Source organism: Colletotrichum truncatum (genome assembly GCF_014235925.2).
Source record: "Colletotrichum truncatum strain CMES1059 chromosome Unknown Contig_0005, whole genome shotgun sequence".
Lineage (NCBI taxonomy): Eukaryota > Fungi > Ascomycota > Sordariomycetes > Glomerellales > Glomerellaceae > Colletotrichum > Colletotrichum truncatum.
This window is the reverse complement of record NW_027222402.1, coordinates 1,220,227-1,236,589: the sequence shown is the minus strand read 5'-3', so window position 1 is coordinate 1,236,589 and position 16,363 is coordinate 1,220,227. Positions and strand designations below refer to the sequence as shown.

At 46.8% G+C, this 16,363-nt stretch overlaps 6 protein-coding genes across 6 annotated transcripts; 4 read left to right on the top strand and 2 right to left on the bottom strand.

Annotated features, from left to right (window-relative positions):
- Positions 1-1,999: 1,999 nt before the first annotated feature.
- On the top strand, positions 2,000-2,675 carry CTRU02_208370 (sterigmatocystin biosynthesis p450 monooxygenase; the record flags this gene model as incomplete). Its single annotated transcript, XM_070205074.1, has 2 exons — positions 2,000-2,109; positions 2,258-2,675. The coding sequence occupies 2 exons, from the start codon at positions 2,000-2,002 to the stop codon at positions 2,673-2,675; spliced, it is 528 nt and encodes a 175-aa protein (XP_070061149.1).
- Positions 2,676-3,486: 811 nt separating this feature from the next.
- Positions 3,487-3,831, bottom strand: CTRU02_208369 (uncharacterized protein; the record flags this gene model as incomplete). The annotated part of the gene is made up of 1 exon (XM_036725687.1): positions 3,487-3,831. The coding sequence occupies one exon, from the start codon at positions 3,829-3,831 to the stop codon at positions 3,487-3,489; it is 345 nt and encodes a 114-aa protein (XP_036582401.1).
- Positions 3,832-7,063: 3,232 nt separating this feature from the next.
- CTRU02_208368 (uncharacterized protein) lies at positions 7,064-8,554 on the top strand (the record flags this gene model as incomplete). The annotated part of the gene is made up of 2 exons (XM_036725688.1): positions 7,064-7,687; positions 7,739-8,554. The coding sequence occupies 2 exons, from the start codon at positions 7,064-7,066 to the stop codon at positions 8,552-8,554; spliced, it is 1,440 nt and encodes a 479-aa protein (XP_036582402.1).
- Positions 8,555-9,400: 846 nt separating this feature from the next.
- On the bottom strand, positions 9,401-10,477 carry CTRU02_208367 (P-type ATPase; the record flags this gene model as incomplete). Its single annotated transcript, XM_036725689.1, has 4 exons — positions 9,401-9,609; positions 9,661-9,728; positions 9,779-10,275; positions 10,328-10,477. The coding sequence occupies 4 exons, from the start codon at positions 10,475-10,477 to the stop codon at positions 9,401-9,403; spliced, it is 924 nt and encodes a 307-aa protein (XP_036582403.1).
- A 1,188-nt stretch (positions 10,478-11,665) lies between these two features.
- CTRU02_208366 (uncharacterized protein) lies at positions 11,666-12,343 on the top strand (the record flags this gene model as incomplete). Its single annotated transcript, XM_036725690.1, has 1 exon — positions 11,666-12,343. One exon carries the CDS (start codon positions 11,666-11,668, stop codon positions 12,341-12,343), a length of 678 nt encoding a protein of 225 aa, XP_036582404.1.
- A 935-nt stretch (positions 12,344-13,278) lies between these two features.
- CTRU02_208365 (C6 zinc finger domain protein) lies at positions 13,279-14,912 on the top strand (the record flags this gene model as incomplete). The annotated part of the gene is made up of 2 exons (XM_036725691.1): positions 13,279-13,328; positions 13,379-14,912. 2 exons carry the CDS (start codon positions 13,279-13,281, stop codon positions 14,910-14,912), a joined length of 1,584 nt encoding a protein of 527 aa, XP_036582405.1.
- Positions 14,913-16,363: the final 1,451 nt, after the last annotated feature.

Here is a 16,363-nt window from a genome sequence, read left to right as displayed (position 1 = left end):
GGGTATTGATTGGCCAGGATACACATTATCCCTTCCAAACTCCAATCCGAAGAAGGAAGGACGACTTAATTTGATCTTAATCAATAGCACGGCCGTCCGAAATTTATTCCAGGCCAAGGGAAGTGAGGCGGCTGCGACGCGAATATGCTTGCTGAAAGGGGTTAGGCACCCATGTGTCAAGCGCACAATACACTATATATCCGTGTTAGTGAAACTGTAAGTTAAGGGTGGAACCAACCACATCAGATGGCCAGATTTGATGGTACTCTTAAAGTTTACTTCCCATACTAGCGTCTCGTAATGTCGCATTTTAAGTTAGCCTCTAGCAAATTGTAAGCTTAAGCCATGCTCTCTTTCATTTTGCCCCAAACTCCAACAGCATAAGATGATCAGGTCCTCAACCCTACGATGCTATGCTTTTCCGGCCTTTGTCCCATGTTCACCTTCCTTCTACGACGTTTATGTGGCCAAATTATTCAACATGTTAGCTGTTACTTTTAATCTTTCTTTTTTAGGCGTTGTTCATGGCCTTGTACTCTACTCAGCAGGGCGAAGTCAATTTCCTCCAGGAGTTGCATTCATACTTGGCCAATGCGTAGGCCTGCTCTTCGGTCATGACTTTCATCGCTTGTGTTTGTACCTTTGGTGCGCCTACTGGTTCGTATGGTTTTGTCGCCGAAGATATCATTACAAGCGTCTGGTGAGAACCTTTTACACTGTCAAAGTACATAGGAATGGCAATCTTATTTCATATCCATAGTCTCCAGGGCTCCCTCACAGCTTTCTGTTGGGTCATCTCCTTCTTATGCGGAACACGAAGTCTAGTTTGCCGGCAGATATTCACATTCATGTTGTCATATCTATCCTTTCGGATACCTATAACATGCGCCAACATGGTGTGTTTTATTTAGAGTAAGTGCACTTCTTTCGTGCTTTGAAATTCTTCTTGCATTGAAAGCAACTGGGTGAATTCTCCTTTTTTTTTTTTTTTAATGTGTTATCAAAGTGTTGAATTTCCTTTCTGCCCTCAAGAAATCAGCTTACATTTTTTAGTTTATATCCTGTTCAGCTTGAACCTTTCATGGTAGCAATTTCACCCGAAGCGATTCAGCAAGCCACAATGTACCTTGGCAAGCATACCCCTGCGTACTCCAGGTACGAGCCAGTTGTCGGCAAGGGCACTATAATCTTGTCCAATGGCTCGTTGTGGAAGGAAACCAGGGCATTATTTAACCCCTTTTTCTCTCACTCTCGACTTCAGTCTTTTGTACCTGCCATGGTTCAAGAAGGTATGACCCTGATAACAAAGCTTGAACATGCGGCAAGTGCGAATGCCCGGATTGATAGCCTAGAGGACATATTCTCCGACGCTCTAGCAGATATAACCGGTCAGATTATTCTGGGCACTTCATTACAAGCACAAGCATCTAGTGAAAACTTAAAGACCAAGTTGGCGCAACTGAGCTGTTTGATATGTACCAACAGATTGGCATCGTATCTTTCAAAATACAATATCGGCCCAGGGCGTCAAGTTAATCAAATGGCTAGAGAATCATCCGAACAAGTCAGAAGCTTGATCTTGCAGAGGCTTTCCCACCTAAGAGCACATAGATGTCAAACTGAACATGGGACTGAACTGAAAAGAAGCAACATATCTGTAGTAGATGCCCTTCTAAGTCAACATATAACTAAAGATGGAAGCCTTTCCGGGATTCAAGTGGATGCACTTGTTGAGAAGTAAGTCGCCCAAATAGCCTATGAAGCAATACTAAATGCATTAGTGTTAAAAACATAATATTTGCCGGAATCGATACAAGCTCCTCTGTCCTTACAGTAAGAACGACGATCAACCTATCCCCATTGTTTCTCATAGCAACTAACTTGTCATGATTCACAGCATGCTCTGTATGAACTGTCACACAACGAAAAAATACTTCAACGTTTAAGACATGAGCATACTCAAATTTTCGGGGAAGACTTATCTTCGGCGCCCGCTAATATGATCAAATTTCCCAACAAATTGAACGAATTGACTTTCACGTCAGCTGTTCTCAAAGAGACTATGCGCAAATACACTCCTGTCGGTTCCACCCGTATGGGAGAGAGAGGGTACGAGAAGCTTGCTGACCATGGATGATGATGTTTCTTCTTTTTTCTCTGTTTCTGATAAACACATGCCCCAAATCCTGCCCCAAATCAACAAACCAAAACCAGTTGTTTTGCGAGACAAACTAACAAATTGGCCATCTAGATACTGCATTGACTTGAAATCCACCGGTAAAAAGTTTTCAACAGAAGGTTGTATGGTCTACCTAGCCGGCCCAGCCCTTCATCATGATTCTGTCTGTTTCCCAATGCCCAACGAGTTTCATCCGGATCGATTCCTGCCAGAGGGCCGTTCGTCATTTCCCGCCATTTCGAAGCACGCATTCCGACCATTCGAAATGGGTCCGCGAGCTTGCCTTGGACAGGACCTTGCCATGATGGAGCTGAAATTAATGCTAGTGTTGATAGTCCGCAAGTTTGATTTCATACCAGACTATCAAGGCGTCTCAACCTGTTTAAACGAAGTTCCGGGATATGGAGGCCGCGCATACCAGGCGATGTTCACAACGGCAAAACCACGGGATGGAATGCCGGCCAGGGTCCAATTAGTACGACCAGTAAATAGTTGAATATCTTTCAATACTGAGAATAATAACAACTTGGCTTGAGGTCAGAGCAAAGTGGACAACTTCATTGCAGATATGGCGACTTTCTAATTATGGTTGCTGCCAGTTGGGTTCTAGATTTCAAATGTCACTGGCTTAAGATTCCAGTCAACTAATGGGATCATCGGTCGTCTTGAAGAGAAAGCAAGGCCGCTAAAAGCAATCTTATGAGGGTTTCTGACCCTCCAGCCTGGTGAAGACTAGTATTTGTGTTGTTGTAAAAGCGCCTAACCTGTATCCTTAGACTTTCTTGCACGAATCGTCAACGGCTCCAAAGATACCGGTTCCAATCACTAAGGAGCGAGTTGATATCCATCGAGACAAATACTTGGAGCAACAAAAACCCTTTTTTCAGCTGTCGTAATAGCAAGACCAAGAAAACACAGCCTATCACTGAGAAGCTACGTCAAAGGACACCCAAAGTCGATATTTATGATAGTAAAAGTTGTCACAAATGGATCTTTCCTAAGTCGATTGGCGATCCTTGCACATAAAAGACTATATGCGACTAAGTTATCTTCCCAAGGCGAGGACAACTGAATTTGAATTAGTTGTTTTTGGGGCAGAACCAGACAATGTGGTGAGTACAAAAAGGATGCGGTAATGGGTTCCCAGCCTTAATCCTATCTTCCCCAAAATGACATTTCCAATGACGTATATTACTTTGCGCTCGATTTGCGTGCTAACACGCATGAAATCAAATAGTCAAGGTGAAAGGAATTCAACTCCATGTCGACTGATAGCCAAGACACCCGACTGGACCATCTAGCAGCTTTCAGCATTTGATAGGACCGTATCGGTTATAGGTGGCGTGCCAGAAAGCCGAGGCTACCATTCCACGGTTGCAGATGATGGTGGTCGTGAAATACAGGTAAACGTCGTTATTTCCAAAAGGTGTTCCGCAGCCATTTGGTCTGAACACGTTACAAGCTGGCCAAGCGGCTAGGCCATCCCACAGCCGACCGCACAATGCCGCAGGATTTTCCACCTCACTAATTTTTATCTCCCAGTACTTCGAACCCAATCTTCCAGTTTGTTTGCATGAGACATCTGCGGAGGCCCTGCACACAAGATAGGATAGAACAACGATGCAGGTAGTGTAGATTGCGTGCAACTTCATATTGATGGGTTTGGAGGGTACAGCTAATCGATGGGTATGATAAAAAGAATATGCAACTTTGGCCGATCAGGAACCTTCGTTGACTGAAGTCTTCTGGTACAGAAGAGATTCAACTGCTTCAAAATACGAATGATGCTGTCATAGGCCAACTATCAAGAAACCAAGTCTAGGAAGAACTTTGCAACACTTATCTAGTTCATGGGTCTTTGCCGGAGCATTTTACTTCTTCTGGACTTGTGCTCCCTGGCATCCGAAAACGTCGACATTAACATGATAGTGAAGAGTCTGGATACCAAATAATTCAGCAATTCTTGGTTTTATGATCAAAGGGCGAAGGCATTGTTACATGTCAGCGTCAAGCAAAGGTTTGTGCAGCTTGGTGTGTACAGGGAACATATGGACTCTCTGGGCAGGTTTCAGACTTTCTTCCCCATAAGCTGGTGTCATAACACCAATTCGCCAAAGCAGCATTTTCTGTAGATTCAAGTTTGACATAAAGAAGTGTCAAATGTAGTCAAATTGATGTGGCGCATGGAATCCGCCTGAGTGCCGCAGGGGGGAAACAGACTTGGTGCGTTCCATAGCAGTCAGTTTGCCTATGTGAAGAAATAATTGTCTTTTACTTGGATTTCAGAAACAATGATTGGTCGTTGCCTGAGCAAGATTGGACACTGGTTCCCGACGTCATTTCGGGTCAATTCCAAACGTTTGGTCTTTGCTGCAAGGGCTTATAGAACTTCCCATTCATCCGAGCTTTCGTGTCGTACTTTTAATCTTACACGACATTCATAATGTAGGAAGCCCTCAGCGACAAGCAAAACCAGCATCTGTACAATGCAAAGGTTCGCAAATTTAAGAGTCATTTATCCCTAGAAAACATGCACACCAGTTCAAGGTCCGGCGTTATTAGATAAATCTGATTGCCCCAAAACGGCGATATGATATCAAAGGATATTCAGAGTCTACCAAGCCTGTGAGGCTTGCTACACCATGCACGACCCAAAGAGTAGTCTTCAGCTTCGAAACAAGCACGGAACACGAACTTGCCTTTCTTTCGATGGAGTTTGTCGTTCCTTGATATCGGCAATTTATGAGATTCAAGAAACCATCGCCGCATTGCCTGTTCTCGCTGGGCCCCAAAGTTGGGGATTCTAGGGCCATCAAAGTCCGCGCGTAAGCGATGGCCAAGCCCCTGCTAAGCTGGGTCGCTTTTATTGATGGAATTTTGCTCCTTGTCGTCCAGGCGGGCTTCTATCGGAAAGTCAATTATATTGAGACGTAACGGTCATCAGTCAATTGCCTTCCCCCAGACACTCGTGCAATTGATTACCCATCAGGAATGTACCGTATTACCGGCCGGGGGTAAAAGTCCTTCATTGAGCTATTACAAGCGCCGCCCCCTTTCTTTGCAAATCTCGCTTCGCAATGGTTCAACAGCTCGCCAATCTGGCAGCGATCGCCAAAGATAGGGATATCTCTTAGTTCACACGACAATCCATAGCAAACAAACTCAGATTGCTCGAATGTGAAGAGACTTGTGCACAATCCCGCACATCCCAAGAACTTTCTAATTAGTCTCCATCAGGGCTCACTGGCTATTTTTACTGCTGCGTCGGGAGGTCCAACTTTGACGCAAAGTTATCAGCGCGCGGGTGACAACCAATTAGATTGCCTCACAGTTCAAGTTCTCCCCCAGGATTCTGATGAGTCTTTTTGTCTCCTTCCAGATGATTCCGATTGTATTGACCACCACGTTGGCGCAATCGGATTATGAGGTCGCTTTTTTGGAGCCTTTGAAATTTTTACTTATTTGCATTTGCTGCATGATGAATAACAGCGGTTACAAAGCGATATGCGTTGTTCAACCAACTAACAGTTACACTCTACTCGTCAAACCAGTTCCAAAGTGTGCGACTTCTTTTCAGGCTACAACGAGGTGGATACCTCGGTGAGCAACCTGAGCTGCTCACTACCATTAGTACAGATAGGGCTGTTGGCAACTTGGCAAAAATGACAGGGAGACCACGCGTAGCAGCAGATGCTGACTCGCGTTGATCTGTCGCGATTTGGCGGGGCATCCACCTCTCCATACGGAGTGGTAAAAAAAAGACACTTGCGAAGGCAAAATACAGTTGTACTCCGCAGTGATCAGGCAAGGTGGCGTAATTATCCCTGTCAAGTTCCTCCATGCTTCTGGAGCTCATGTTTTCGTCAGTTGAGAAGCCCATTAGATGATAGGTAATCTACATCAAAGGAAGGTGTTGGAACCCGAAAGGTCGCTCTCCTACGATGAAGTAACTGTACTACGAACTGACCATGCCAACTGCTTGTTAGTATGTCAGCATTCAAGTGCGGGCTCGACCTTCCCGAGGATACCGACGTTCGTATTAGTTTTACATGGCCCATTTGACTTCGGCAAGGTTTTGAAGCCAGTGAACCCCACTTATAAAACTTTACTTCATCGCGTGGCCTCTCGGACGTTCGTCCATTTCCTGAAATCTCTTCGAGGCAGATCTCGGAGAACCAACCGTGGCCTGTCTTTTTCGTTTGCAGTGAGATTTAACAATGATAGAAATCGCGAGTTATGATCGTACTTCAGGACAAGCCGTCAGCCAATTTTAGCTGCAGGTTTTCACATCTCCCGAGGTGAGCGTCTGAGATGGCACAGTGCTGAAGCTCAACATAGAGTTTGACGGTTTAGGGCTATGCTAACGAATTAGGCTAATTGCCCGACATGCAATTCCTCAAATCCCTGGAATAGTAAACTTCGGCAAATGAGTGATGTTCCTCATTTTGGCAAGGCTCTGTCTCCTGGCCTATTTTCCTATTTGATGACCCCTGCATCTCCATAGTAGTTTTGAGTTCGACGCATCATGGTGAGCCGGAGAGACGCTAACATCAAAGACTTGAGAACCGTGATTTGGACAAATAATGACTGGCATGGGCTCCCCGGCATCCCGCACGCCACAACGTCGCCCAAGGGATGTATGGCTCTAAAGATATACACTGGATCGATACCCCGCGGACCTTAGTTTGGTAGACGTCTGGTTCCCGGGTGGTTTGATTCTTATAACCTTTACCAGCCAAGATCTTGGAAACAAGAGTAGTTGTGCAGTTGCTTCAGTCATTCGTTAATCTCTTGCGAGGGAGACGACTTGGGTTGTGGATAAGGTCGGCGGGCACGACTTCACGGCAATACCTCTTTCCTTTATATCACGCTGTCTGTACAGTCATGTACAGCCGCAACCACACTCTTTCGCCGTTACCGACCGTTCTTCGGCAGGGACTCAAAGCTGTCGCCACAATTTCCTGTGTCTCGCTCGTCACATCGTTCTTCCTCCTTGCCTACCTTAGCAGCAGGCTGGTTGTTTGGTATTTCAAATCCAATCCATCGAAACCGGAAAGGATAGCCGAATCTACAAACGCAGCCGGTCTTCCGCGCGATGTTGGCGTCCAATATTTTGGACCCAGTCAGGAAAATAAGAGGCAGTGGAGAGCCCCAAATCAGGCCCTCGTTCTTGTTCTAAACGTTCTGCTTGCCGATGTTCTACAGGCGTCTGGCTTCTTCCTGGGCGTTGTCTGGCTGTCTGAAGACAGAATAGCGGATGAATCGCCAACATGTTGGGCTCAGGGCTGGTTCATATCTATGGGAGATCTGGCGTCTTCGACGTTCATTGCGACTATCGCAGTTCATACCTACGTCTCTCTCGTCAGGGGTCGCAAAGTTTCTAGCAAAGTGTTCTATGGAGTTATCACTTTCCTATGGTTCTTTGTGCTTCTTATGTCCGTAATCGGAGTCTTTATCACGAATAACGGCGCAAAAGTAGGCGGGTTTTATGTTCGCGATGTTACTTGGGTAAGTATTCTTTGCAATATCGCGGAGTAGACACAACTGACAGAGTTTTAGTGCTGGATCAATTCCGAATATGAGGGTATGCGCCTCTATCTTCACTATCTTTGGATGTTGATCATGATTATCATCGGAACGGTATCTTATGTCCTCGTGTTCATCCATATCTACCGAAAAGACAAAGCCTCTGGGTCCGTGGAGAAAACTGTTGAAGATGGATCAACTGCCAGTGTCCTTACTTCCACAAACCTACCGCCGCACTCACCCAAGGAAGGGAGATCCGAAGCCCGTAAGCGGATGTTGTTTCTACTTTACCCTCTTATTTTTATTGTATGCACCGCCCCTCTTGCGCTTGGTCGAATTCTAAGCATTGGAGGCATCAAACTTTCTTCTGAGTACCTCTGTTTTGCTGGTGCTATGATTACCTCGAACGGATGGCTCGATGTTCTCGTATTTTCAACCACTCGACGCACAATCCTCTTCGATGCCTCACCTGATGAGCAAAATCTAGGATTGGACACTTTCAGTCTCACCCAAGTCGGTCAACACTTTGGTCACAGAGTTTGGGTCACAGCAGGAGGTTCCAACCCTTCTCAGTATCCTGATCGCTCAACAAGCATACTGCGAAAACCATCTACCTATCTGAGACGTGGAATACAAGGAAGTCATGATAGGAGTGAGAGCCAGATCTCGTTGAATAATCGCGATCTTTCTGGGAACAAAGGGATTCAGATGAAGACCGTGACGCGAGTGTTTGTCGAGGTCGATTCACCTTCAAATGATGCGGACAACCACAGTCAAATACTCAAGTCGATGCCTTCGACTGACAATGTCGGTGAAAGAGTTCAACAAAGTATGGACTCTTATCGGTGAAGGGCATAGAAGGATTTTTTGTAATCATGTTTTTTGATGTTATATCACACTTTCATCACGCAAGGTGTGTCTTGGACATCAACAATGCATCCTATCTAATGACCGGTGTGACTCACTTGCAACTTTGGATTTCAAGTGGCGTTGCGGCTTAGACCACATTAATCTAGTTCTGGGTTGTTGCCGCTATAAGGTTAAGGAGGCACTGAGCAAGGGCTGAGTGCCCGAATGACATGATACTTAGAAAACATAATTACTTCGAGTATGTGTGATAAAATAAAGAAATAATGCAACAACTGGAAAACTGCCTGTGGGTCACCTCGGTTGATATTTAAGAAACCCTCTGCTTTAATGTTTACAGGAGACTGGCGTCAAGTTATTGCGACTGTGGAGGCATGGGGTATGAACTGGGGGACCTTTGTAAATCATTAATTACCTCTCGGTCATTCGTCTTGTGTATATTAATTTCATAGTGAGATGATTCAGTCAGCCTTCCATTAAGCTGCAGTACAAAGAAAATTGGAAATTGGCCATGTGGCTTTCGATGACTTGACCCACCGATATATGACGATGGCAGAGGCAAGCTATACATGTATCCATACAGCGTCTAACAATTCTGATTATTTATTGTCATCGACAGAAGAGGAATACTTCACTCTTCATGTCTGGGAGACATATATGCTACTGCTATAGACATCTTTGACGGAGAGGCCGCCCTCATCGCGTCTGCCACTTTGCAACTGAACATGGCTATCAAAGGGAGTCCTACCAGCGAACATTACCCGTATGATTTCAACTTTCGGCCCCGGATCTTGATCTCTGTTATAATGTACTATCTTTCCCTCAAACTTACAACTTTACATTGTCCATTTCGTACTCTGGGATGGTTGACTCGTCAATAGGCTTCGTGAGCGGGTACTTATCGTCATCGACAGCGTATGATTCAAAGCCCTTGACGTTGTACTTTGCGGCAAGCGGGCCGAGTTCAATCAAGCCTGCGATGATAATTCCAATGCTGACTTCGACGGCAGACCAAGTGAACACAGGAGCGGCGTCGACTGTAGTATCTATTAGTTTTGGGTCAATGGAATGGGAGGAGAGCCACGTACGGAGCTGGTCGCTGGAGCCTTTGAGTTTGATGAGTGCAACCACTCGGATGATGTTGGCGATCGTGGCCCTGGAAATTGGGTTAGCATAAGTAGAATGGGCAATTTGAACGGAACATACAGTATGCCCAGCCCGAAGATACCATAGATGTACAACTTGAGCCTTGAGTTCAATCCACGGCCTCTCATCATGAGCCACGGCGAAACTAGCAACAGGATGTCCAGAATCGCCGTCACAACGGACAATGCATATCCCATATACAACTGTCCAGTGAGCGGTAGACACTTTCCTTTTGCCGTTGCGTCCAGTAGTCTCCAAGCATAATCGATCGGTTTGCATTGGACGAGCAAATAAATGATGAAGGCCAAACTGATCATTACGTCCAAGCCAATGGAAACCCAAAATAGGGACGTCAGGGCCCTCGAACGCGATATGTGGATGAACGTGAGGGCGATGCTTCCCTTCATGGCAGAGGTGAGGACGACATAGATGATCTCCAGGAAGAAGAGCACTTTGAGGGAGGTGGAGATGCCAGGAATCGTTGCCTGGAGAAGAGGTCCGCCAATGCCACCCTGGACTCCAACGACAATGAGAGCGTAGAGAGCTCCAAATGCGGCCTGTGGAATTCAAGTCAGATTGAGCGGGAACAAAAAAGAACGATGTACGGACCAGTGCAGTCAAAAGCAACACATCATTGGCTCGAAGGGATTTGGTGATGAATATCCGAGTGTAGATGCGGAGGCCGACGAAAATGGTGTTGAGAACCACGAGGATCGCCCCCACAACGAGCAGCTCCGTGCCAGTCCCGCCTATCGTCATGGTGAAGAATTCGATGAGAAACAATTCGACGACGATGATCAACGAACAAAAGTGTCTAGGTACCAGACCAGACTATAAAAGCGTCGTTATGAGTGGGGGAATATGCAAAGACGTATGCGAACGCTGATGCTTTCGCGACAGGCAAGTGGGTAGGTTCTAGTGCGCAGTAGGTTTAAAAGTATTAATTGGAAAAAAAGCCAAAAGGACAGACTAGACACCACCGGAGCACCGGTCAAGGATCTGACACAAAGATTCGCTGCTCCGCGCGCAGCTTTCGTATTCAAGTGCGAGGTTGTTTGGGCTCGCATGGTTTCGTGGGGTGTTTCAGAATTTTCAAATTGAAAGTCATGAAGCTCCAAAGTGACGTCTGATCTCAGACGAAGCTGGGATACATTAGGTAGCTAACCCCCGACAGCTGTCATTCTTACCAAACAAGACACCAAAGCAGTCTACTGTTGGCGAAAGAAATACGGCAAGTGTGGCACAAACCATTCCGATGTAGCAAAACGCGATACCGAAGTCGGAGGAACAATGCGAGATGTACGGGAGGTGAGGTGCGGCCCGATGCAATGCTGCCGCAGTGGTTGCGGTGACATGACCACCGCACGGCACCTCCGTCCGCGTTGTCGTCAACGATGGTGTGGTCGGCGCGTTGATGAACAGCAGCGATAATTGCGGCAACGCGTGCTAGCCATGCCGTTCATATCATTCAGAGTTCTACTTCCCCTCTTGGAAGTATGTTGCGGCCATGCCTCTCATCCAAGAAGACGCCCTTTTTATCGCCGGCTGAGATATTAGTGGAAAGGTACATGGTGATGGAGGTTAATGAGATTAAACAGCAGTATCAAGAATAGTCGGATACCTAGTTGTCGCTGAAATATCTTCTTCGATCCTTTAGGCTGCTACCTAACTTCGGATCATGTATATTTGTTTGCAACTACCGATTGTAATTTCTCATAAATTTCTCCTTACGCATTTCTGATTAAATGATTGTGGCTAAAGTACATAAAGTTCCATACTAAGGCCGGCGTGACTCTGAGCGGCGAGCATACTAAACCTTTTTGGATCGACTGTTACTCATTACGTTTATCTGACAACCATTGCTCAGGATCGTATAAATCATCGCTATAATACCACTTAATACACAACAAATAGAATTCCAATCCTCTATTTCGTTACGTTTGGTTGATGCTACTTGAGGGCGCTTTGCTTACTGATAGAATGACGATCACGTTTTCCGACTCCGCCGCCAATGAAAGGCCCATCAACCCTACCCCTCACCGCCAGATTCGAGCGAACTTTGACGACGATACGATTACAGTGTACCAAGCCTACAGTTCAGCGATTGCAGATGCGGCAGTCGAATCTCAAAGACTAGATGCGTCGCCAAACTTTAAGCTCAGCAGGATGACGTGGATCAAGCCTAGTTGGACTTGGGTGCTCTACCGCTCAGGATACTCGTACAAGGATCATGGCCAAGAGCGCATTCTCGCTCTGAAAATGACGCACGATTGGTTCATTGATCTGCTTCGGCAGGGGGCTCTATCTTGCGAAGACGCGATACGGGGCGGCAAGCAAGTGAGGATTCAGTGGGACCCCGAGCGGGATGTTCGTTTGGAAAAGCTCCCATATCGGAGCATTCAAATAGGGATTCCTGCGGCAACTTGCCAAAGTTGGGTCGAGGAAGGAATCGTGAGCATTGAAGATGTTACTAGTCGTGCGCGCGAACTGAAGAGGGTCCTGGATGATGATCCTAAAATCAGTGGAGAAGAGTTGCTCGAAATGGGGTTGGTGCCATGCGAGAAAGAGTTCGTCGTACCCGATGATGTTCAGGAGATTTTGCGGATGTCTGAACCAAGGAAGTAGCACTGACAGGTATTTGTGCCATCCTTGTGATGAAATACTTCGAGTTTGAGGATTTAACGTATGTTAGAGAATGTCAGAGCCAGCGATATGTTGTTCGCACCAAATGAGGCGAAGGCGAGCCTTAATACAAAAAGAAGCTTCGAGTCGCCTGCTTATCGCGTGGAAATATATCACAAACTGCAATAAACTGCCATAGTGTGGTAGGATGAATACCGGCTCAAGTGTGTAACATTTCATGTTGGATGATGTAAACCCTTTAGCTAAGTTTCGGCAATTACGGTCAATGTACGAACAGTCTCAGAGATGCTTTTACATATCTTTGAAATAGCGAGAAAAAAAAAATGAAAAAAAAGGACCAGGACCAAACGTCCGTTAACGATTTATTATAACGAGAATTTGGCGTTTATATTCTCCGTTGTGTAACAGTCACGGGGCAAAATCGTAGCCATAGGCGCGATGTGCTGGTCTTGCTTGACGACCTCCGCTTTGCCATCGGGCGGCGACCACATGCTCCGATGAACGTGCCAGTAAATACGCGGTTAAAAGCCTCAAGGATAAACAAGGAGGTGATTGCTCGCCGGTGCCTACGAAGCCACTAAAAGATGATGGTGCGTCATTACTTTACGTCGATTGGGCGGATCGGACCGTTTCTTCCTGGTAGTTCCACTCGGCGGCAGCATCCTTGATCGTTCAATCGGGGAAGAAAGGGCGCCTGTAAAGAGCCGGATTTTGCCAATAATCTTACAAATTAAGAGTCCGTAAGCTTACTTCCGAAATGTTATGAATATACGGAGCTTCTTCTTCGTCTTGCAACTTTTGATGGGGGTATCTCTTAATCCACCTAGGTCCACATAAAACCGACCTGACGAACCAGCCGCTTTCTGCTTGGGAACTGTCCAACATTATCCGGTCATCTATGTCGCCAGTCAAGAAACATGGCAAGAAAAGGTAGCAGAAAAGTCAGGACAGGATGTTTTACCTGCAAGTGAGTGATTTGTGTCTCTGCCAAGTAGAACTCGACACTGAGCATAGAAGGACCCGTAAGGTCAAATGCGACGAGACCAAACCAGCATGCTTGAGGTGTTCCAACACTGGCCGTCAGTGTGACGGCTATCCGGCCCCGCCTAGGTCCGAGCTCCGGCCGTTCCGCCCAAAAACCATAGCCATGTTCCCCGGCGTCGCTAGCCAAGCCGAAGGTCGGGCACTGCAGTTCTTCTGCGAAATGGCCGGCCCGAACCTGCCGGGGTCCATCGAACCCTTCTTTTGGACGCACATTGTCCTGCAATTTAGCAGGTTTGAGCCTGCAGTGAGGCACTCCCTTGTTGCGATCAGCTCTCTGTATGAGGATGTCACCAAAGCCAAGGTAGGGCCGAGTTCGCTGAAAGGTCAGCGGCTTCGTGACAACAGCCTAGCACTGACACACTACAACTCTGCGATTAGAGAGCTTATGGGGTTGAAGAACCAGGAGGTGGTGCTCCTGGTCTGTGTTCTCTTCATCTGCATAGAGCTGCTGCAATCCAACTCAGAGGCTGCTCTTCGGCACTGTGCTCACGGAAATGCCATTTTCAAGTTTTCCGAAACTGCATCTTATCATTGGGTGAAAGAGTGGCTGATGCCTCTGTTTCGTCGCCTAAATGCCTTGCAGTATTTTTTCGCACGAAAAGAAGACAGCATGCCGGACCTGAGCATCTCGGCTTATGAAACGCCAGTCTGGTTTTCCAACTTCAAAGAGGCGGAGTTAATGATAGACGACATCTTCAACCAGTCGTTCCAGCTTATTCGCCTCGGCTCCCATTATCGGATCGGGAACATGCGACATAAAAAGCCCACAGAAGACTTGCTTGCAGAGCAAAAGAGGGTCACAGGCCTACTAGATTTGTGGTTTGTTCTTTTCAAGAACCTCGACACTCGACCAAAATCGGCTAAGGATGCCATTACGGGAATCCCACGTATATTCGCCCTGGCGCGGTACCGAATTTGTCAAATTTGGTCAGGCATGGCTTTCAACCCGTCTGAAATGGGCTACGATGCGTACGAAAACGACTTTCGTCTGATGGTCAGCCAATTATCGGAAGCTGCCAATGGACGCATGAAAAGCAGCAGTCGAAACAACTTCGAGTTCGAAATGGGATTCATAGCGCCCGTTTCTTTCATTGTCATGAAGTGTCGATTCCTCGATCTTCGCCTGGAGGCCTTGCGCTGTCTCAAGGTGCTTGCCGCACCGCGAGAGGCCCTTTGGCAGAAGGACGGGATGTACGCATTGGCCAAACGAATCGTTGAGATAGAGCATGGGTTATCCCTAGACTGCGACGGTAGACCTTTTCCGGGCGTTGAGCCCTCCACTCCCCGGTTACCCCCCGACGAGATGAGGGTGGTACATTTTGTCACAGAATTCCTCCAGGGCCGCCATAATAATTTCTACGGGCATGAGGTTCGCGGTAGGAAAGTCGTGTTCATCATGAGTGGCCCTGGAGATCGCATGGTTTTTCGCCCTGACGTCCTCGATGAGGAGCAAGTCCCGTTGTCGGCCTGGAGCCCAGAAATCACCCAAGCGGAGATTTTGCGATGAGACCTCGATGCCGATGTTACCGCATTTTGCTATGCGTATTGGCGATGTACGAGCAAATACTCACCGGGATCAACATATACGTGTATGGATATTATTTGGCTCTGCAATATGTGTCTAAGTGATAGGTGCTTTCCCGGTCACGGCATCGGATAGGAATCCCCTATTGGAGTTTAGCAACTTGCCTGCCGGCATCTCTAAGCCAATAGCAACACTGATATGCGTAACACGGCGAAGATGCAGGACCCCTTGAGCCGCTTGCATAGTACAATAGGTGTGGTATGCATGAGTACTGAGTCACATCAAGCTGATGCCGGTGACAAGATGCCCTATCCAAGCCAATTGCTGGTCGGTGGAGATAAAGTGAACCCGTGGGGCCTTGGCACGAGAGCTTCGAGCTGGATTTATCAAGATATATATATGTTACATGATTGTGCGTGTAGCGAGGTAGTATCTCTCATGCTTGATTTTGTTTCATTATCGCTCCTGAAATTTGCAGTTACAACGACGAAAGATAAACTGGGTCCGTCGGCAAACAAAGCCGTAAATGGATTACCGTTTAAGTTGGTCTTGAGGGGTCGAGAACTTTAGTAACAGTGCCGAGCTCCCAGTATCCTTGCCATCAAACAAGGCCGGCAGCTGCAGATGCACCGTCTACTACGGATTGGCGGCTCGCATGCCCGTGGTCAGTTCTCTTTTCAAGGAAAGTAGCCGTCTTGAGCTGGCCGCTGTACTCCGCTTTAGTCGTGGTCCCCTAAGACACTGTCACATTCAGCCTTGGCCCGGTACCCGATCGGGTTGTGTGGATACTGTCAGCAGGCTGCAGCATTCGGTGGATTCATAAAATTGCTAGTTTGGACTGCACGGTATTCTGCCTCTTCTTCACGATTCTATTCCTATTGCCATGGGAGTGATGTTATGGGAATTCGAAGAGAAGTGGGTTTCCATGTGTCTTCTACACGATCTGGGATCGTCTCACGAGTTAAAATTTGTTCAAGGGAACAATATGGATGGTTGATGACGTTAGATAGAAATAGCACGGAGCTTACATCCGGAAATAAGGCGACATCAGTCGTTGAACCGAATCTAATCGCCGTCTTTATGGCAAAAAGCTACGACGCAAACGCCATTGAGTCATGCGGAGATCTGTTAGCCTTAACTCCATGTCGTGCTTTATTAGTGTAGATGGAAGCATAAGTACGGCGCTTACATGTACTAGAAGCGGGATCGCCATTACGCTAAAAGAGCGGTCGAGAACGGGGCTTCCCTAAAACCTTGACCCTCCCACTTAGAGGGAAAATGGATTCCGCCAACAAGGTGGTACATGGTATGACAAAGTAGCCCCGGGCTGTTCACGGATTAATAATGCTACCCACTGGACTATCTTGAAATGCACATGCCATTTTCCATTGGATGAGATATCTTTTGTTGGGCTGTATGTCATAATTGCAGAC